At 36.7% G+C, this 23,788-nt stretch overlaps 1 protein-coding gene across 1 annotated transcript; it reads left to right on the top strand.

Annotated features, from left to right (window-relative positions):
• Window positions 1-164: 164 nt before the first annotated feature.
• On the top strand, window positions 165-23,727 carry LOC308387037 (uncharacterized protein; the record flags this gene model as incomplete). Its single annotated transcript, XM_080866911.1, has 4 exons — window positions 165-246; window positions 2,301-3,782; window positions 8,699-23,483; window positions 23,702-23,727. The coding sequence occupies exons 1-4, from the start codon at window positions 241-243 to the stop codon at window positions 23,725-23,727; spliced, it is 16,299 nt and encodes a 5,432-aa protein (XP_080723037.1). The 5' UTR covers window positions 165-240.
• Window positions 23,728-23,788: the final 61 nt, after the last annotated feature.

The following is a 23,788-nucleotide window of genomic DNA, read 5'->3' as shown; positions in this document are numbered from 1 at the left end:
CAGGGAGCATGACGTTTTTGCAGCCAAACATTACCTATTATCCAATTAGACACACTTATTGGATGCCATGTTTATCTGATAATCAAAGTGGTGGTGTGGACAGAGAAGATATACAATGTTTAGGTCAGATTAGTCCTCACTTGCTACACTACCTCAGAACTGCCGTCAAAGTGAACCAGCACAGGACTCTCAGATGACCTGCTACACAGCTTTGTTTTTAAATTTACAAGGCAAAAGAACATGGAGGTAGGATGAATTATAGTTTTTCTACTCATCCAAGGTTTGAAGTGGGGACTGGGGGCAGGGAACTGACATAGGATAGATAGAAGGCATAAAAACAATACTTTTGATTTGGTTCAATACATTGACTCAGTTTTACTAATATGTTGTAATTTTATTAGTTTTACATTCAGGATGTATTTATATTTATTATTATTATATATTATTTATATACATATACTTAAAATATTTATAAGCTTTCACAGAGAGAAAGTAATACCTAATACAGTTATTTATCCAATAGTAGACTCACACTTGTTTGATAAACTCTGTATAGTAGCCAACACATTAATGTGTTGCAAAAAGATTCCTAGAAATGTTTAGAGCACAGGTCATCACTGGAATATCTATCTATATATTCCAGTTTTTTTTTTTTTTTAATGAACAGTATAACAGAGTCAACCTGTTATAAAAAAGGCCAGTCTTCAGCAAATAAATATGTTTTAAGAAACGTTTTAAACTTAGAAAGAAAAGAGGCCTGCTTAACGTGGAAGGGCAGATCATTCCAAAACTTTGGAGCAGTTACAGCAAAAGCACAGTTACCTCTAAATTTACGCTTAGTTTTTTTTCACCTCAGACTTGTGAGTCTGTGTCATAATGGTAAAATTTGGTCTGGAGATATCTACTACAAATGCAGTTTTGAATACATTGCCAGGTGTGTTTCTCAGTCAGTTAGCAGAATTTGAACTTGAACTTAAACATATGTTAATCCAACTAATGAGTTATATGTTGAAAACAAAGTTATGCTTGGTTAATTAATAGTTTTTAATGTTATTTTCACTTGTTAAATGAAAATGATAATCCCCCCCCCCCCCCCCCATGTAAAATCTTTAGTCATCAGGGTAATTCAATGCAAATTGGCTATGTTTACATTTAAAGTCTGAACATATCCAGTTACCTCTTGTTAAACCAAGATAATCTCATTGTAATTCTATTCCAAACAACTATATAACATGTTTGCAGCTTATGCATTTGTGTTATTATTATTATTATTGAGAAAAAATATAACAACAACAACAACAACAATAATAACAACAATAACAACAATAACAATAACAACAATAACAACAATAACAATAATAACAACAATAACAATAACAATAATAACAACAACAATACATTTTATTTATAAGCACCTTTAAAGACCCTCAAGGTCACCTTACATACAAGATATTTATAAAAAAAAAAAAGTACAAGTATAAACAAGGTAAAAATGCAATTACAAAACTCAACTTTTCTTAAACACCTCTAATGCAAAAAACAAAAATACAAGCTATCTTCATTTCAAAATCTACTTGAATATGATTTTAAAAAGCATTAAACAACAATCATACAGAGTAACACATGCAGTGAAATGTTTGTGTCCAAGCTTTGGACAGGCTGCAGACGTAGCCGCGCTATGGTCTTGCAAGGAAACAGTCACATTCTTTAGAACACCGAGTTATATTGGCTCTTCTTAAAACATTTTTTCTACATTTGCTATAGAACAGACCTCAGATAACCCAACTACATTATTACATTGTTGCCAAAAAAATACTGTAAATGTGATATAAACAATTATGTCATTTATCCATCTTCTCTGTGGCTGGGTCGTGGGGGCAGCAGTCTAAGCAGAGAACCCCAGGCCTCCAGGGCCTCCGCCCTGTGGGACACACAAACCACCCGAACTGGCTTCTTTCAATGTGCAGGATTAGCAGCCACCCTTCAGAAAAAGCTAATGTCATGCTTGTATCTGTGATCTTGTTCTTTCAATCACTACCCAAAGCTTATGACCATAGGTGAGGGTAGGGATGTAGAGCAAACAGTAAATTGAGATCTTCGCTTTTATATTTAGCTCTCTGTTCACCATGATGGACTGGTACAGAATCCACATGACTGCAGTTGTGGCCCCAATCCATCTGTCAATTTCTGGTTATCCCTCTTTTACTTGTTATCTTCCAACACAGTATGAGTTTAGAATGTCTTGTCATTTGTTAGTTATGGTTTGGCCACTTTGTTTATTCATTTATTTTTACCAACAGAACAAAGACAGCAGGATGACAACAGAATGGAACTCAACAATGGAAAACAGAAAGCAATCAGATAGCAAACAAACAAGAACTGACATGAAAACCCAAAAAGAAACTTTAAAAAGACAAAGGCAACTGATATGTCAAGCAATGGAGGAGATCGAACAACTCTGGAGACAGACAGAAAGAAAGACAAATGAAATTGACTTCTTAAAGACAAAGACAGAGGGGCAACAGGAAGACATTGAGAGACTGACATCTGAAAAAAATAAACATCACCTACTATTAAAGCAATTTAACTTCCAAATAAAAAATATAACTGAGAAACTCAAACAAAGCAAAAATTCAGTTGCTAAGGAAAAAACAAACTTTCTGAAAACGTGGACTAAAATATATCAAGAAAAGGATACTCTGGACAGAAGACGTCAATACTTCATCAACGAGCGACACAAGCTAGACACTATAAAAGCTAGTAAGACAGAATCACCAATAAGGGAGGAACCCAAAGAGCCCCTTAATGAGCAGGTAAAGCGGGAACTGGATATACTGGAGAATGCAACTGAGAAAAACAGGGAAATAATGCTTGAAGTAAAGAAAGTTAAAGAAAAAATGGAGAAAACTAAAGCAAACATACAGCAAGCATTAAAAAGAAATAAAAAGGACATTTCAAAAAACAGTGAACAAATTAACCACATTAAACATATTATGTATGTAAAAATCAACATGGTCAAGCACAGATGGGCAAGCATTATAAAACAGGCTGAAATGAAGAAAATTCACATGTATAAAGAAGGACAGAGAGAAAGAAACGATGGAAAAGCCACATTTGACACAGTGAAGAGAAAACTGTGTAGAATCCAGGAAGAGATGGAGAAACTTTGGGATGTGCTGGAAGACAGTGAACAACAACTGGAAGTGACTCAAAGTGCAAAGCAGCAGCTAATGGCAGAGAACAATCACATGAACATCAAGATGAATATTGATTATCAAAAGCAACAAGATTCAGATCTAAGCTTTAAAGTAACACACATCCAGCCTGAAAGAGATGATTTAAAGAGAGTTGAAATGAAACTAAAGACAGGAAAGGAAAATGTAGAAAAAGACAAACCAAATACTTACATGCAGAATTTGATCTCTGAGGAAGAAGAAAACAATGAAGTGCTTTGTAACAAGGGTGAAGAAACAAAGCAGAGCATGAGGGACTTTACAGAAGTAAAGGCTCAAACGAAATGGACAAATTTTCGAGAAAAGCAAAAAAGAAGGGAGCTTGAGCGTTTGCTGGAGAAGATAAGGAAAGAGAGGGATGAGTTAGAAATCATGAAGACAAAAATACAGCGACAAAAGGAAAGGGTTGAACAAAAACTGGAAAATACTGTCACTGAGATAAAAGGTAAAATAGAAAAAACTGGTGCAGAAATGAACAACACTTGGGAGAAAATGCAGAGAACCCAAAGGGAGATTAGTAAGAACCAGGAAGAAACCAAGAACTATATGGTAAGTATTTATTCTTTCCTTTTAGGTATTTCTTGTCAGGATCCCCTGATTTTTATTGAACCTGCTTTTAGTTGATAGACATTCAGTATTTGATAACGATTCCTTTATTTACCGACTGGAATTGTTGGAAGAAATACTCCATTAACTACTCCAATAAAACTGTAAAAAAGTAGTAAGATGCCTGATATAACAGTTTGGGTTTAACTGAGCTTGAAATTGTAATTTGCGTATACATAATTTTTTAATATTCTGACAATTGAAAGGGTATGGTTACTGATATCCACATACTGTAGTTGCTGTTGTCAATAAGTTGTGGAAATTATTCTAGCCATCCTAAAGATGATAAGAACTATCCCCAGGCTATGCAAAGTTAACATTTCTGACTTTTTCTCCAATGTTTCCCACTTGGTTCAAGCATGGAATGTTAATTACATAAGTAATTTTACTGTATAAACCTAACAAACTGAAATGCAAAAGAATGTGTAAAAATAATCAGTTATGCATTGGGAACGGTGGATTTTGGAGTCAGTGGCGAAAATACCGCCTACCACCAGATGTGTTTTTTTGTTTTGGGGTGGGGGGTGCCCTTTAAACATGGAAAAGATAGACATACACCAGTGGCAGGCAATAGAGAAAGAAAGGTGAAGAATGATTGAGTGCACTTAAGTCTGCTATAGTAAAGTAAATTATGTCATCAGACGGTGGGCACAAATGTCCATGCAGACATCAGTGTGCCTGTGTGTAATCAAAGCTAAGTCTGCTACCAGAATGGCATCACACTGTGCTGATAAGATGCTGATAATGTTATATTTAATTTAATGAAAAAAAAGAACAGTAAACATTTACAGTTAAGCATGAATAACTTCTGCTCATAGTAGTAAACTCATTCCATGTCATCTTGATCCTTATCCATGTAAGGCTACGTCCACACTTACATGGGTATTTTTGAAAACTGAGATTTTCCATTTTTAAAAAAAAATCCCATCCACACGTAAAAGCCAAAAACAAAGGAAAACGCTGCTAGGAACATGCCAAAGCAGCAGGTGGCGCTATATTCCTATCCGTGTAGAAATGTTGGCCAATCAGAAGTCAGCCTGGGTGGGAAAGAGTAAACAAAGATGGCGAATAGAAGCAGAACTGAGTCCTATGTGTGGAGGGACAGCAAATGTGTAAGCATTTAAACACTGCAGAGTAAAATTAACAGTAATGGTATTTTGTGTAAGTCCACCATTGTAGAAACTCATTTCATCGAAACAATAACGTGGCGCACAGTATGACGTCAAAAAATGCGCACACCTTTGATGCTGCGTTTTCTCCTTTTTTCTCGTCCACGTAAACGCAAAAACTGAGGTTTCAAAAATATCCACCCTGGCTGGAGTTTTTAAAAATCTCTGTTTTCAGTGACCGAAAACACCGTTTGCGTGTGGACGAAAGGTGCAAATGCATAGAAAAATCTGTGTTTTCAAAAATACCCGGGTACCTGTGGACGTAGCCTAAGTGAGATAGAAGATTTCTACATTTATTGCAACTGCCAGGCTCAGGAGCATAGCAGTCTGTGTAAGATCTAGGGTTGGGTGATTGGACGAATATATCAACTATAGGCTGAGCCCACTGGCGATTTATTTATTTGCCCATGAGTAAGTTTGCTAATAATGATGGAGCAAATAGAATCAGTCAAAAAAAAAAAAATATTAAGAGTACTGGTTTAAAAGCACCCTCTGTCATCTGTGAGCAAATGCACCCTCCTGAGAGTGTGCCCAAATGCTTGTTGATGGAGCTGCAGAAGCTGGTGATAGCCTTGTGTGGTGGCGCAAATGAGGGATAACCAGGGAAGGTGACAACGCCACCTGAGAGGAGAGTTACACCCCAGGAAAGATTTTTTTATAGCCAGTGTAGATGTTACACTATCTACCTAAGCCCACAGGCTAGTTATTAACAGCAGAGGTGAGGCAGATCAGTTTTACAAATCAAAATTTATTAAGAAAAACTACTAAAAAGCATAGAACTGAAATCAGAGTTCTTAGGGTAGCAGGGCCAAGACTGCAAGACTGTTAATTAAAACAATTAACAAACAATGATTAAAACCACAAGGCTCGCTGCCACCCTAGTAAAATAACTCGATAAAGTAACTAAACAAAATAGTTGAGACCGGCCACTTGAGGCAACCTACAGAGAGGAGTGCCCAAGGGTACCACCAATTACTCACCAATGTAGTTCCACAGCAAACCTCACCGTCACTCACACTGAAATCTAAATGGTGCGGTCTACCTATGCCTGGTGTGTACACTCTCATGCATCGAGGAGGGGATTCCACCTCATGTGCCTAGCCCCTCAACAAGCGGCCGCACCTCCACTAAAGCAATAAAACAAAGCGTAAAACATTAAACAAATTAGTAAAAGAGATAAATAAAACAAACCCACCCTAAGTTACAGTTCTTTATAAAAGCAAGATTACAATATATAAAACAATTCCAAGTAAAAGATCATAAAGAGTCAGTCGAGGCCAGTCCATAAACATTTGTAAGGCCACAACAAGACAGAACAAAACTGAACAAGAAAGAACGACACAAAACAAGATAGCACAAAACAGCAGCAGTATGGCACAATCCTGTAACAAAAGAGGGAAACAGTCGTCAAGGTCCACCCTACTATATGCCACATCTAAAGGGTAGTGATGGCCCGCTTGAAGCTGAAGCTCTGGTGCGTGTGTCAAAAAAATCAACACACTGCTTCAGAAGCACTGTGTCGAAGCTTGATTCGTTTGGCCAGAGTCACGTGATCGGTAACGTCCGAAGCTTCATTTAGAGCCTAACTGCTTCGGTATCTGATTCAATGGTTTATAAGGAAGCGAATCATTCACGGGATTTGTGGAGTGTTTTGATGGTGACAGCGAACCACTGATCATTCCACTGAGAGATTTGGAGCCAGCGAGGAATTGAGGAGGTTCTGTTGTGTGGGAGAATTTTGAGTTGATTTTTTGTCAATCCGGTGGGTTTTCCAGCTTTGTGTTCTGGCCGTTTGCTTTTGTTTTGTGCGTGTTTATTATATCTGAAAACGGGAAAAAGGTAAAATGTCAAAAATCTGCTTCCATAATATAAATATCATTAAATAACTTTAGAAAAACTTCCACTTGACTCTTTACATGTAATGTTGTAAAAATATATATTTTATTGTTTAATTAATCTGAAAATGTTAGTCTGCCAAATGTGCAGCAATTGAATTTATTTATTCTCTTTATCTGATCATTTGTGGGGCCCAGGTAGACTGTATAACTGCATCTCTACCAGTTTCTCTGCACTCCAGCCTCCTCTGGGCCATGTGAAGGGATTTTCCTTAAGGCAGGAGAAATTATCTCCACGAAAAGGAACAGGTTCGGCCATCGCACACTAGAACAAATTTTCTTTTTAAATAAAAATGAAAAAGGGTTACCTTAAATGCATAATGTTTTTAATTTGCAAGTTCATAAGCATTTTCCTTTTCCATTTCACAATCAATTCTACCCCCAGGTCAAAAATATGTCTGGGGAAATTTCCCTAATATAATATTATTTATAAATAAACCTGTCTAGCGATTGATTGCATAAGTGCATGGAGGCAGGACCTCAGAGCAGAAGCATACTCCATAATGTGTTGTACATATTATATGTAACGTGGTATTTTTCAATTATTGTATTTACCAACATCAAGAAGTCACAAGCAAAGGAAGACCACACCATGGTGCATAACAAGGAGAGTTTACTGGTCAAAACTATTTATTAAACAAATAAAACACATTTTTTTAACCACCAAAAAATACACGTTCAAAGCAACACAACGGCGGCCCAATATCAGACAGAATTCCACTCAGTAGAGTGGGCAATCATAATGAAGCAGTTGGTTTTATTTTGTGGATTCAAGCTGCTCTTCGTATTTTTGGCCACCAGATGTCACCAGAGAGGACTGTGTTGAAAAGCTTCGAGTAATGAACCGTTTTTCAATACAAGCTTCAGTGCTTCGGAAAGCTTCATTTGGCCATCACTACTAAAGGGCAATACTAAAATGAGCAGCTTTCCTGAGGAGCTCTGCAGTGCTTAAGCTGCCTAATGCTCTCAGCCACCTTGGATGGGAAAAGACTGCCAAATACCTCCATGTGGTAGTGAAGCGCAGCTGTTTCTTATAAGGTTGCTAATTATCAGCTGGGAAGGTGGATGTTAGTGCTGCAATCGAGGACATCACGTAAAATCCTACCCCAAAATCTGCTTCACTACACTAGCATACTCAGCCAGATGGTGGACACGTACATGCTCATGCAAGTTAGTCGTGTTTGAGTACTTATACTTATACATCTGCACAAGGGGCAGACCGTTTTGGTTACATCCTTAGGTTTACTATTTTCATCTGGTTTAAAGCCAAAGAAATCCCAACTTGGCAACTTTATATTTCTTTAGTGCTGTCAACGTTAAAGTGGCACCATCACGACTAACGCGTTTAACAATTAACCCATCTGGATCGCAGACTGAGTCAAAATCCCTTAAATGTCTCTCTCAACGCATTTCGAGCAGTTTGTCCAAAGTTTATTCATTCTGCACTCCAGATGGGTTAATCGTGATGACCGCATAAATGTTGACAGCCCTAATTTTTTGGGGAAATTAGTTCGTCCATGTTTGGACTTCATCTGTGTTGTAAATGTGCAAATCACTCCATGCATGGCTACATTGCTCTGCCAATCAACAAGTCTGCGTATGCGCGAATATATCGCCCATCGTCGATTATTGGACTGACAATTGTCGGTTGGAAATTTTTTACATATGGCCCAACCCTAGTAAGATCCATAAATGTGAAACAAAAAATTAAAACATAGATGTTTTAAGAAGATCTTTATTGTTGTCTTGGTGTCATCAAAAACAAAAAAAGCTCTTTTTTTCTGTTTTTGTGAAGGAAAAACTGACATCCATGAAAACTTGGGTCAACAAATGGATATCGGCACAATCTACAATCAAACATACTTTTTCAGTGAACGCATCCAAACTTCAAGAATCACAGTATGAAATAGACACAGACTCCCTTGAGGATCAAACATCAGCAATTCCAAAGGACAAAAAAGGGAAAAAAAGTATAACAGATACAACATCATTACAAAATTCTGTAACATTAGATGATCAGCATCAAAATAAAAAAATAAAAGAACAACAGAAGGAGCATTTTGAATCCAAATATTGTTTTGCAGAAGGCAAAAATGGGGAGCAGGACTTTTGCTTACAGATGCGAACTGAAATTCATGAAGAAGTAGTGCATGATAAAACTGAATTACTGATAATTGTAAGAGAAAGGGAAGAAGTGGAAAAACTGATACGTAACCTAAAGCAGCAAGAGGGGGAAATAAAGGAACAAATAAAGTACACTATTGATAACATGAACGAAAAAACTCAAGATATAAAAAGGCTCATTTTGGAAATAAATGACCTGCAGAGGGCAGACACTGTAATTACAGTCGGGGAAACTGAAAATGCCCAGGAAGTATTAACTAAGCTGTTGGAAGAAACTGAACAGAGAAAGATTTTGATGCTGAACACCAAAGTTTTCAAAAATGAAATAATAAAATATGAAGTACAAGAGGGGGACGATGCCAAAAAAATAAAACAAGAGTCTAGCTTGATAAGGCTTAATGTTAACAAGCAAAAACTAATTCAGAAATCAGGAGAAGAGATGAAAAAACATGTTGAACACACCGATGAAGATAAAAAGGACAGAGGAGCCGATATACAAAGACTCAGGGCAGAGATTTACAAAACACAAGAGATTATAAGAACGCTAAGAGGAGGACTTGAGAACCTAGCGGAAAAAAATAACATGGACAAATATCAACAGAATGAAGGCAGTGAAATTGAAGGATTGCTAAAAGACATCAAACAGTTTCAAGAGTTTTTGGAAATTGTAAAAACCAAAATAAAGCAAAGTGAAGTACATATGACAGAAGAAATGAGCAATATAAAATCAATGAAAACTGCAGTGAAAAAGAAGAGAAGAGAATTAGATCAAAGGTTAGAAAATACTTTGAAAGAGAGAGATGGATTAGACATCTTTAAAATAAAAATGCAGAGGCAAACTGAACTGATTCGGCAGAATTTAGAAAAAATGGCAAAAGTTAAGAGCACAGTCGAGAAAATAGCTGCTAAGACCAGAAGGAAAATTGAAGAGATAGAAATTAGTATGAAGGAGACTGAAATAAAACTAAGACAGTTTAAAGACCTTGACTGCATTAACCTTAACTTGACAAAAGGCGCAAAACCAGACATGGAACATGGTAGTACACCTAAGCAAAGAACTGCTCTTGAAATTTTCAAGACTGAAATTAAGAAGACAATGGACAATAAAAGAGATAAACTGACAAAAAACAAAATGGACAAAGAAACTGAGGGAACAGAAAGCCTCAAACAAGTTAATGAGAAACTGGAGGAGGTAAAACTTTCATTAGACAGTCTGGGTCAAAAAAATAAAAAATCAGTTAGTGAGAATGTAAAACAAATAATCAAGAGAGAAGAGACTGAGATGACAGAACAGATCCAAACAGCGATAAAGAATGAGAAAATGGTTAAACAGCTAACTGAAACAGAAATACAGGAGGAACAGGTGAACCATTTGAGGGAGAAAACTGAAAGAAAAGAACAGGAGCTTGATGACGGAGTACACATGACCAAAAGGCAAATAAGAGAAATGGAGCTGCTGCAATCAGAATTGAAAATAAAGGTAAAAGAATTTGAGCGTTTTTTTAGAAAAAGTATGAGAAAAAAGGAGGAAATTGAAATAATGTGGTATGAAATACAACAAGAAAAGGAAGCATTGAGGACCGAGATCAAAAAGAAAAGAAGAGAATTAGACCAAAGACTGGAGATGACTATGAGAAAAAGGGATGAACTAGAAGTGTTAAGGGTAAAATTGAAACGACAGATGGAAGAGCTGGCTGAGGAGAAGCAGAGAGACCATAATCTGTTCATCCATCTACCCAATGAACATGAAAAACATTTTGGAAGGAAAGATGTGAAAATGTTAATGGAGAAAATCAAAAACCACAGCTTAAAAGTTTCTCAGTATACTATTTACATCCAAGACATAAGAGACAAGTTTAATTTACACATGGGAACAATTAGGACAGAGATGAAAATTCTAGAAAATGTGAATGCTCATTTAGAAAAGGACAGAAAAGGATTCAGAGAAGTTGAGGCTGAAAATAAGAATATAACAAACAAAATGAAGAGGTTAAAATATCAGCTTAATATACTCTTTGGAAGAGTTACCATACAAGACACTGCAGAGATGGATGAAACAATCAACATCTGGGAAAAAATCCAAAGAGAAAAACAGAAGCTTGATATGAGACTAGAAAATATTAAAAGGGAAAGACAAGAGATAGAAGTTCTGGTGGTTGAGCTGGAGATGAAGAAAAGAGAAAACCAACGTGTAATCAAAAGAAGCATTCAAAAAGAACAGAAGATAAAAAGAATATGGGCTACTTTCAAAGAAGAAAGAACTGCCCTCGTGAGAGAAACAAAGCAGAAAAAGGAGGTTGAACAACGACGAGAGGAGATCATCAAACATCAAGGTGAACAAGAAATAAAGCAGAAGTTGCAAAAAGAAAAGAAAGGGATGCAAAGTGAAATTGAAGACATGAGGATGAAAGAAAAAAGGAAACAAATTCAAAAACAATGGGAACTAATCAAGAAATACTTAGGGGAATATAAAAAGGTAATTAAAAACACTCAATTCATCATTGGAATAATTCAGAATGAAAATAAACACATGCAAGACCAAAAAAATTTCTACATGACCAAAAGGAAAGAAACACTGAATATTAAAAGTGAATTAAATAGGCAAAAGGAAATTATACGGTGTGCATTAAAAAACATACAACAAGAGCCAAAACATGGGGAACAAGTGGAGACAAAAATCAAGACGGAGCAAGGAAAGCATGAAAATGAAAGGAAAAAAATATATGAGATAGAAAAAGATGCCTTGGATGACTTGAGTGCAGACGAGAGTCAAGACAAAGAGGATCTTGAAAGAGTGAAAGAGTTGTTGAAAAAGAACCAGAAACTTGACATGAGAGGCTGTAAAATCAAAAAAGAAATAGACATATTAAAACAAAAAAATGAAAACATAAAAGAGGAAAGGAAAACAACTGAAATAAAAGAAACTGAAAAAAAAATGAAACTGAAAGATTTCAATAAAATGTTTTGGGGCAAACAAAAAGAAAAACACAGTACTGAGTATCTGACTGTAAAGAAAGAATATAAAAGAGAAACGACTAAGGATGGTATAAAAAGGGTGATCTTACAAGACACAAAACAAGACTTGATAAAAAAAGAGATCAAAAAATGTAACCAGGAAAAAGAAAAAGTCATCCAGATGAAAACTAGACGTGAGAATAGAAAAGAACTGTTGTTGAAGGTAAGGAGAAACATCAAAGATGAAGAGAAAGAGATGGAAATGAGAGGAGACCAAGTCATGGATGAAATGAAATCGCTAGAGATTCTGAAAGTGAAACTTCAACAACTGAAGGGGGATATAAAAGCCAAAATGGAGAGATTACTACAAAATGTTGACAACAGGTCAAGGCTGCAAACAGTGTTGGAAGAAAAACTTCCAACCCAAGACAAACTGAACGAAAGCATTCGCTGTTTCACTGAAATGTTAGAGAGAGAAAAGGAAGGTGTGAGAAGTATCCTTTCAGACATGGTCACCAAGAGAGAATGCACAGAAAATGAATGGAAGCAGCAGTTTGAACTGGACAAACGAGAGCTTGATAAAGTGAAAGAAGATCTGAGACACGACAGAGAAGATCTGGAGAGAGAAAGTGAGGTGCTGAATAAAGAGAAAATGGATTTGAAGGTGTTGATGTCTGACATCAAGAAACAATTTGAAATATTGGAAGAAAAGAAACAAAATATAAAAGAAGAACGAGACTCAATGGAAACCATAAAGCTTGAACTGCTCAATAAGATGGAACATGTAAACAGGCTGTTACATGAGACAAATGACGAAAAAGCCAAGATTAAAAATTGTATCCTTCAGGTTCAAACGGAAAAAGAAAGACTTGAAGACATTTTAAGCAAGATTTTCTTAACACATAATGAAGCAAAAGTCAAGGAAGATGACCTCAGAAGACAAACAAAAGAAGTGGAAATCATGAAAAAGGAATTACAGAGTGAAAGAGCAAAAGTGGAGAGTCTGATGAGGAATCTGAAGAAGAAGCAAGAAGAGCTTGAACGTGCAAAGGGAATCATGAGTGAAGAAAAAGAAGAGATGAAAGAGATGAAGACTGACATTGCCAAAGAACGAGAACTGTTGTTGAAGGAAAGGAGAAATATGGAAGAAGAGCGGTCTGAGATGGAAATGAGAGGAGACCAAGTCATGGATGAAATGAAATCGCTAGAGATTCTGAAAGTGAAACTTCAACAACTGAAGGGGGATATAAAAGCCAAAATGGAGAGATTACTACAAAATGTTGACAACAGGTCAAGGCTGCAAACAGTGTTGGAAGAAAAACTTCCAACCCAAGACAAACTGAACGAAAGCATTCGCTGTTTCACTGAAATGTTAGAGAGAGAAAAGGAAGGTGTGAGAAGTATCCTTTCAGACATGGTCACCAAGAGAGAATGCACAGAAAATGAATGGAAGCAGCAGTTTGAACTGGACAAACGAGAGCTTGATAAAGTGAAAGAAGATCTGAGACATGACAGAGAAGATCTGGAGAGAGAAAGTGAGGTGCTGAATAAAGAGAAAATGGATTTGAAGGTGTTGATGTCTGACATCAAGAAACAATTTGAAATATTGGAAGAAAAGAAACAAAATATAAAAGAAGAACGAGACTCAATGGAAACCATAAAGCTTGAACTGCTCAATAAGATGGAACATGTAAACAGGCTGTTACATGAGACAAATGACGAAAAAGCCAAGATTAAAAATTGTATCCTTCAGGTTCAAACGGAAAAAGAAAGACTTGAAGACATTTTAAGCAAGATTTTCTTAACACATAATGAAGCAAAAGTCAAGGAAGATGACCTCAGAAGACAAACAAAAGAAGTGGAAATCATGAAAAAGGAATTACAGAGTGAAAGAGCAAAAGTGGAGAGTCTGATGAGGAATCTGAAGAAGAAGCAAGAAGAGCTTGAACGTGCAAAGGGAATCATGAGTGAAGAAAAAGAAGAGATGAAAGAGATGAAGACTGACATTGCCAAAGAACGAGAACTGTTGTTGAAGGAAAGGAGAAATATGGAAGAAGAGCGGTCTGAGATGGAAATGAGAGGAGACCAAGTCATGGATGAAATGAAATCGCTAGAGATTCTGAAAGTGAAACTTCAACAACTGAAGGGGGATATAAAAGCCAAAATGGAGAGATTACTACAAAATGTTGACAACAGGTCAAGGCTGCAAACAGTGTTGGAAGAAAAACTTCCAACCCAAGACAAACTGAACGAAAGCATTCGCTGTTTCACTGAAATGTTAGAGAGAGAAAAGGAAGGTGTGAGAAGTATCCTTTCAGACATGGTCACCAAGAGAGAATGCACAGAAAATGAATGGAAGCAGCAGTTTGAACTGGACAAACGAGAGCTTGATAAAGTGAAAGAAGATCTGAGACACGACAGAGAAGATCTGGAGAGAGAAAGTGAGGTGCTGAATAAAGAGAAAATGGATTTGAAGGTGTTGATGTCTGACATCAAGAAACAATTTGAAATATTGGAAGAAAAGAAACAAAATATAAAAGAAGAACGAGACTCAATGGAAACCATAAAGCTTGAACTGCTCAATAAGATGGAACATGTAAACAGGCTGTTACATGAGACAAATGACGAAAAAGCCAAGATTAAAAATTGTATCCTTCAGGTTCAAACGGAAAAAGAAAGACTTGAAGACATTTTAAGCAAGATTTTCTTAACACATAATGAAGCAAAAGTCAAGGAAGATGACCTCAGAAGACAAACAAAAGAAGTGGAAATCATGAAAAAGGAATTACAGAGTGAAAGAGCAAAAGTGGAGAGTCTGATGAGGAATCTGAAGAAGAAGCAAGAAGAGCTTGAACGTGCAAAGGGAATCATGAGTGAAGAAAAAGAAGAGATGAAAGAGATGAAGACTGACATTGCCAAAGAACGAGAACTGTTGTTGAAGGAAAGGAGAAATATGGAAGAAGAGCGGTCTGAGATGGAAATGAGAGGAGACCAAGTCATGGATGAAATGAAATTGCTAGAGATTCTGAAAGTGAAACTTCAACAACTGAAGGAGGATATAAAAGCCAAAATGGAGAGATTACTACAAAATGTTGACAACAGGTCAAGGCTGCAAACAGTGTTGGAAGAAAAACTTCCAACCCAAGACGAACTGAAAGAAAGCATTCGCTGTTTCACTGAAATGTTAGAGAGAGAAAAGGAAGGTGTGAGAAGTATCCTTTCAGACATGGTCACCAAGAGAGAATGCACAGAAAATGAATGGAAGAAGCAGTTTGAACTGGACAAACGAGAACTTGATAAAGTGAAAGAAGATCTGAGACATGACAGAGAAGATCTGGAGAGAGAAAGTGAGGTGTTGAATAAAGAGAAAATGGATTTGAAGGTGTTGATGTCTGACATCAAGAAACAATTTGAAATATTGGAAGAAAAGAAACAAAATATAAAAGAAGAACGAGACTCAATGGAAACCATAAAGCTTGAACTGCTCAATAAGATGGAACATGTAAACAGGCTGTTACATGAGACAAATGACGAAAAAGCCAAGATTAAAAATTGTATCCTTCAGGTTCAAATGGAAAAAGAAAGACTTGAAGACATTTTAAGCAAGATTTTCTTAACACATAATGAAGAAAAAGTCAAGGAAGATGGCCTCAGAAGACAAACAAAAGAAGTGGAAATCATGAAAAAGGAATTACAGAGTGAAAGAGCAAAAGTGGAGAGTCTGATGAGGAATCTGAAGAAGAAGCAAGAAGAGCTTGAACGTGCAAAGGGAATCATGAGTGAAGAAAAAGAAGAGATGAAAGAGATGAAGACTGACATTGCCAAAGAACGAGAACTGTTGTTGAAGGAAAGGAGAAATATGGAAGAAGAGCGGTCTGAGATGGAAATGAGAGGAGACCAAGTCATGGATGAAATGAAATTGCTAGAGATTCTGAAAGTGAAACTTCAACAACTGAAGGAGGATATAAAAGCCAAAATGGAGAGATTACTACAAAATGTTGACAACAGGTCAAGGCTGCAAACAGTGTTGGAAGAAAAACTTCCAACCCAAGACGAACTGAAAGAAAGCATTCGCTGTTTCACTGAAATGTTAGAGAGAGAAAAGGAAGGTGTGAGAAGTATCCTTTCAGACATGGTCACCAAGAGAGAAAGCACAGAAAATGAATGGAAGCAGCAGTTTGAACTGGACAAACGAGAACTTGATGAAGTGAAAGAAGATCTGAGACACGACAGAGAAGATCTGGAGAGAGAAAGTGAGGTGCTGAATAAAGAGAAAATGGATTTGAAGGTGTTGATGTCTGACATCAAGAAACAATTTGAAATATTGGAAGAAAAGAAACAAAATATAAAAGAAGAACGAGACTCAATGGAAACCATAAAGCTTGAACTGCTCGATAAGATGGAACATGTAAACAGGCTGTTACATGAGACAAATGACGAAAAAGCCAAGATTAAAAATTGTATCCTTCAGGTTCAAACGGAAAAAGAAAGACTTGAAGACATTTTAAGCAAGATTTTCTTAACACATAATGAAGAAAAAGTCAAGGAAGATGACCTCAGAAGACAAACAAAAGAAGTGGAAATCATGAAAAAGGAATTACAGAGTGAAAGAGCAAAAGTGGAGAGTCTGATGAGGAATCTGAAGAAGAAGCAAGAAGAGCTTGAACGTGCAAAGGGAATCATGAGTGAAGAAAAAGAAGAGATGAAAGAGATGAAGACTGACATTGCCAAAGAACGAGAACTGTTGTTGAAGGAAAGGAGAAATATGGAAGAAGAGCGGTCTGAGATGGAAATGAGAGGAGACCAAGTCATGGATGAAATGAAATTGCTAGAGATTCTGAAAGTGAAACTTCAACAACTGAAGGAGGATATAAAAGCCAAAATGGAGAGATTACTACAAAATGTTGACAACAGGTCAAGGCTGCAAACAGTGTTGGAAGAAAAACTTCCAACCCAAGACGAACTGAAAGAAAGCATTCGCTGTTTCACTGAAATGTTAGAGAGAGAAAAGGAAGGTGTGAGAAGTATCCTTTCAGACATGGTCACCAAGAGAGAATGCACAGAAAATGAATGGAAGAAGCAGTTTGAACTGGACAAACGAGAACTTGATAAAGTGAAAGAAGATCTGAAACATGACAGAGAAGATCTGGAGAGAGAAAGTGAGGTGTTGAATAAAGAGAAAATGGATTTGAAGGTGTTGATGTCTGACATCAAGAAACAATTTGAAATATTGGAAGAAAAGAAACAAAATATAAAAGAAGAACGAGACTCAATGGAAACCATAAAGCTTGAACTGCTCAATAAGATGGAACATGTAAACAGGCTGTTACATGAGACAAATGACGAAAAAGCCAAGATTAAAAATTGTATCCTTCAGGTTCAAACGGAAAAAGAAAGACTTGAAGACATTTTAAGCAAGATTTTCTTAACACATAATGAAGAAAAAGTCAAGGAAGATGACCTCAGAAGACAAACAAAAGAAGTGGAAATCATGAAAAAGGAATTACAGAGTGAAAGAGCAAAAGTGGAGAGTCTGATGAGGAATCTGAAGAAGAAGCAAGAAGAGCTTGAACGTGCAAAGGGAATCATGAGTGAAGAAAAAGAAGAGATGAAAGAGATGAAGACTGACATTGCCAAAGAACGAGAACTGTTGTTGAAGGAAAGGAGAAATATGGAAGAAGAGCGGTCTGAGATGGAAATGAGAGGAGACCAAGTCATGGATGAAATGAAATTGCTAGAGATTCTGAAAGTGAAACTTCAACAACTGAAGGAGGATATAAAAGCCAAAATGGAGAGATTACTACAAAATGTTGACAACAGGTCAAGGCTGCAAACAGTGTTGGAAGAAAAACTTCCAACCCAAGACGAACTGAAAGAAAGCATTCGCTGTTTCACTGAAATGTTAGAGAGAGAAAAGGAAGGTGTGAGAAGTATCCTTTCAGAAATGGTCACCAAGAGAGAAAGCACAGAAAATGAATGGAAGAAGCAGTTTGAACTGGACAAACGAGAGCTTGATGAAGTGAAAGAAGATCTGAGACACGACAGAGAAGATCTGGAGAGAGAAAGTGAGGTGCTGAATAAAGAGAAAATGGATTTGAAGGTGTTGATGTCTGACATCAAGAAACAATTTGAAATATTGGAAGAAAAGAAACAAAATATAAAAGAAGAACGAGACTCAATGGAAACCATAAAGCTTGAACTGCTCAGTAAGATGGAACATGTAAACAGGCTGTTACATGAGACAAATGACGAAAAAGCCAAGATTAAAAATTGTATCCTTCAGGTTCAAATGGAAAAAGAAAGACTTGAAGACATTTTAAGCAAGATTTTCTTAACACATAATGAAGAAAAAGTCAAGGAAGATGGCCTCAGAAGACAAACAAAAGAAGTGGAAATCATGAAAAAGGAATTACAGAGTGAAAGAGCAAAAGTGGAGAGTCTGATGAGGAATCTGAAGAAGAAGCAAGAAGAGCTTGAACGTGCAAAGGGAATTATGAGTGAAGAAAAAGAAGAGATGAAAGAGATGAAGACTGACATTGCCAAAGAACGAGAACTGTTGTTGAAGGAAAGGAGAAATATGGAAGAAGAGCGGTCTGAGATGGAAATGAGAGGAGACCAAGTCATGGATGAAATGAAATTGCTAGAGATTCTGAAAGTGAAACTTCAACAACTGAAGGAGGATATAAAAGCCAAAATGGAGAGATTACTACAAAATGTTGACAACAGGTCAAGGCTGCAAACAGTGTTGGAAGAAAAACTTCCAACCCAAGACGAACTGAAAGAAAGCATTCGCTGTTTCACTGAAATGTTAGAGAGAGAAAAGGAAGGTGTGAGAAGTATCCTTTCAGACATGGTCACCAAGAGAGAATGCACAGAAAATGAATGGAAGAAGCAGTTTGAACTGGACAAACGAGAACTTGATAAAGTAAAAGAAGATCTGAAACATGACAGAGAAGATCTGGAGAGAGAAAGTGAGGTGTTGAATAAAGAGAAAATGGATTTGAAGGTGTTGATGTCTGACATCAAGAAACAATTTGAAATATTGGAAGAAAAGAAACAAAATATAAAAGAAGAACGAGACTCAATGGAAACCATAAAGCTTGAACTGCTCAATAAGATGGAACATGTAAACAGGCTGTTACATGAGACAAATGACGAAAAAGCCAAGATTAAAAATTGTATCCTTCAGGTTCAAACGGAAAAAGAAAGACTTGAAGACATTTTAAGCAAGATTTTCTTAACACATAATGAAGAAAAAGTCAAGGAAGATGACCTCAGAAGACAAACAAAAGAAGTGGAAATCATGAAAAAGGAATTACAGAGTGAAAGAGCAAAAGTGGAGAGTCTGATGAGGAATCTGAAGAAGAAGCAAGAAGAGCTTGAACGTGCAAAGGGAATCATGAGTGAAGAAAAAGAAGAGATGAAAGAGATGAAGACTGACATTGCCAAAGAACGAGAACTGTTGTTGAAGGAAAGGAGAAATATGGAAGAAGAGCGGTCTGAGATGGAAATGAGAGGAGACCAAGTCATGGATGAAATGAAATTGCTAGAGATTCTGAAAGTGAAACTTCAACAACTGAAGGAGGATATAAAAGCCAAAATGGAGAGATTACTACAAAATGTTGACAACAGGTCAAGGCTGCAAACAGTGTTGGAAGAAAAACTTCCAACCCAAGACGAACTGAAAGAAAGCATTCGCTGTTTCACTGAAATGTTAGAGAGAGAAAAGGAAGGTGTGAGAAGTATCCTTTCAGACATGGTCACCAAGAGAGAATGCACAGAAAATGAATGGAAGAAGCAGTTTGAACTGGACAAACGAGAACTTGATAAAGTGAAAGAAGATCTGAAACATGACAGAGAAGATCTGGAGAGAGAAAGTGAGGTGTTGAATAAAGAGAAAATGGATTTGAAGGTGTTGATGTCTGACATCAAGAAACAATTTGAAATATTGGAAGAAAAGAAACAAAATATAAAAGAAGAACGAGACTCAATGGAAACCATAAAGCTTGAACTGCTCAATAAGATGGAACATGTAAACAGGCTGTTACATGAGACAAATGACGAAAAAGCCAAGATTAAAAATTGTATCCTTCAGGTTCAAATGGAAAAAGAAAGACTTGAAGACATTTTAAGCAAGATTTTCTTAACACATAATGAAGAAAAAGTCAAGGAAGATGGCCTCAGAAGACAAACAAAAGAAGTGGAAATCATGAAAAAGGAATTACAGAGTGAAAGAGCAAAAGTGGAGAGTCTGATGAGGAATCTGAAGAAGAAGCAAGAAGAGCTTGAACGTGCAAAGGGAATCATGAGTGAAGAAAAAGAAGAGATGAAAGAGATGAAGACTGACATTGCCAAAGAACGAGAACTGTTGTTGAAGGAAAGGAGAAATATGGAAGAAGAGCGGTCTGAGATGGAAATGAGAGGAGACCAAGTCATGGATGAAATGAAATTGCTAGAGATTCTGAAAGTGAAACTTCAACAACTGAAGGAGGATATAAAAGCCAAAATGGAGAGATTACTACAAAATGTTGACAACAGGTCAAGGCTGCAAACAGTGTTGGAAGAAAAACTTCCAACCCAAGACGAACTGAAAGAAAGCATTCGCTGTTTCACTGAAATGTTAGAGAGAGAAAAGGAAGGTGTGAGAAGTATCCTTTCAGACATGGTCACCAAGAGAGAATGCACAGAAAATGAATGGAAGAAGCAGTTTGAACTGGACAAACGAGAACTTGATAAAGTGAAAGAAGATCTGAAACATGACAGAGAAGATCTGGAGAGAGAAAGTGAGGTGTTGAATAAAGAGAAAATGGATTTGAAGGTGTTGATGTCTGACATCAAGAAACAATTTGAAATATTGGAAGAAAAGAAACAAAATATAAAAGAAGAACGAGACTCAATGGAAACCATAAAGCTTGAACTGCTCAATAAGATGGAACATGTAAACAGGCTGTTACATGAGACAAATGACGAAAAAGCCAAGATTAAAAATTGTATCCTTCAGGTTCAAACGGAAAAAGAAAGACTTGAAGACATTTTAAGCAAGATTTTCTTAAACAATAATGAAGAAAAAGTCAAGGAAGATGACCTCAGAAGACAAACAAAAGAAGTGGAAATCATGAAAAAGGAATTACAGAGTGAAAGAGCAAAAGTGGAGAGTCTGATGAGGAATCTGAAGAAGAAGCAAGAAGAGCTTGAACGTGCAAAGGGAATCATGAGTGAAGAAAAAGAAGAGATGAAAGAGATGAAGACTGACATTGCCAAAGAACGAGAACTGTTGTTGAAGGAAAGGAGAAATATGGAAGAAGAGCGGTCTGAGATGGAAATGAGAGGAGACCAAGTCATGGATGAAATGAAATTGCTAGAGATTCTGAAAGTGAAACTTCAACAACTGAAGGAGGATATAAAAGCCAAAATGGAGAGATTACTACAAAATGTTGACAACAGGTCAAGGCTGCAAACAGTGTTGGAAGAAAAACTTCCAACCCAAGACGAACTGAAAGAAAGCATTCGCTGTTTCACTGAAATGTTAGAGAGAGAAAAGGAAGGTGTGAGAAGTATCCTTTCAGACATGGTCACCAAGAGAGAATGCACAGAAAATGAATGGAAGAAGCAGTTTGAACTGGACAAACGAGAACTTGATAAAGTGAAAGAAGATCTGAAACATGACAGAGAAGATCTGGAGAGAGAAAGTGAGGTGTTGAATAAAGAGAAAATGGATTTGAAGGTGTTGATGTCTGACATCAAGAAACAATTTGAAATATTGGAAGAAAAGAAACAAAATATAAAAGAAGAACGAGACTCAATGGAAACCATAAAGCTTGAACTGCTCAATAAGATGGAACATGTAAACAGGCTGTTACATGAGACAAATGACGAAAAAGCCAAGATTAAAAATTGTATCCTTCAGGTTCAAATGGAAAAAGAAAGACTTGAAGACATTTTAAGCAAGATTTTCTTAACACATAATGAAGAAAAAGTCAAGGAAGATGGCCTCAGAAGACAAACAAAAGAAGTGGAAATCATGAAAAAGGAATTACAGAGTGAAAGAGCAAAAGTGGAGAGTCTGATGAGGAATCTGAAGAAGAAGCAAGAAGAGCTTGAACGTGCAAAGGGAATCATGAGTGAAGAAAAAGAAGAGATGAAAGAGATGAAGACTGACATTGCCAAAGAACGAGAACTGTTGTTGAAGGAAAGGAGAAATATGGAAGAAGAGCGGTCTGAGATGGAAATGAGAGGAGACCAAGTCATGGATGAAATGAAATTGCTAGAGATTCTGAAAGTGAAACTTCAACAACTGAAGGAGGATATAAAAGCCAAAATGGAGAGATTACTACAAAATGTTGACAACAGGTCAAGGCTGCAAACAGTGTTGGAAGAAAAACTTCCAACCCAAGACGAACTGAAAGAAAGCATTCGCTGTTTCACTGAAATGTTAGAGAGAGAAAAGGAAGGTGTGAGAAGTATCCTTTCAGACATGGTCACCAAGAGAGAATGCACAGAAAATGAATGGAAGAAGCAGTTTGAACTGGACAAACGAGAACTTGATAAAGTGAAAGAAGATCTGAAACATGACAGAGAAGATCTGGAGAGAGAAAGTGAGGTGTTGAATAAAGAGAAAATGGATTTGAAGGTGTTGATGTCTGACATCAAGAAACAATTTGAAATATTGGAAGAAAAGAAACAAAATATAAAAGAAGAACGAGACTCAATGGAAACCATAAAGCTTGAACTGCTCAATAAGATGGAACATGTAAACAGGCTGTTACATGAGACAAATGACGAAAAAGCCAAGATTAAAAATTGTATCCTTCAGGTTCAAACGGAAAAAGAAAGACTTGAAGACATTTTAAGCAAGATTTTCTTAAACAATAATGAAGAAAAAGTCAAGGAAGATGACCTCAGAAGACAAACAAAAGAAGTGGAAATCATGAAAAAGGAATTACAGAGTGAAAGAGCAAAAGTGGAGAGTCTGATGAGGAATCTGAAGAAGAAGCAAGAAGAGCTTGAACGTGCAAAGGGAATCATGAGTGAAGAAAAAGAAGAGATGAAAGAGATGAAGACTGACATTGCCAAAGAACGAGAACTGTTGTTGAAGGAAAGGAGAAATATGGAAGAAGAGCGGTCTGAGATGGAAATGAGAGGAGACCAAGTCATGGATGAAATGAAATTGCTAGAGATTCTGAAAGTGAAACTTCAACAACTGAAGGAGGATATAAAAGCCAAAATGGAGAGATTACTACAAAATGTTGACAACAGGTCAAGGCTGCAAACAGTGTTGGAAGAAAAACTTCCAACCCAAGACGAACTGAAAGAAAGCATTCGCTGTTTCACTGAAATGTTAGAGAGAGAAAAGGAAGGTGTGAGAAGTATCCTTTCAGAAATGGTCACCAAGAGAGAAAGCACAGAAAATGAATGGAAGCAGCAGTTTGAACTGGACAAACGAGAGCTTGATGAAGTGAAAGAAGATCTGAGACACGACAGAGAAGATCTGGAGAGAGAAAGTGAGGTGTTGAATAAAGAGAAAATGGATTTGAAGGTGTTGATGTCTGACATAAAGAAACAATTTGAAATATTGGAAGAAAAGAAACAAAATATAAAAGAAGAACGAGACTCAATGGAAACCATAAAGCTTGAACTGCTCAATAAGATGGAACATGTAAACAGGCTGTTACATGAGACAAATGACGAAAAAGCCAAGATTAAAAATTGTATCCTTCAGGTTCAAATGGAAAAAGAAAGACTTGAAGACATTTTAAGCAAGATTTTCTTAACACATAATGAAGAAAAAGTCAAGGAAGATGGCCTC

Source organism: Rhamphochromis sp. 'chilingali' (genome assembly GCF_963969265.1).
Source record: "Rhamphochromis sp. 'chilingali' genome assembly, chromosome: 19".
Classification (NCBI taxonomy): domain Eukaryota; kingdom Metazoa; phylum Chordata; class Actinopteri; order Cichliformes; family Cichlidae; genus Rhamphochromis; species Rhamphochromis sp. 'chilingali'.
Note: the sequence above shows the minus strand (reverse complement) of the source record. Positions and strands in the feature narration are given on the sequence as shown.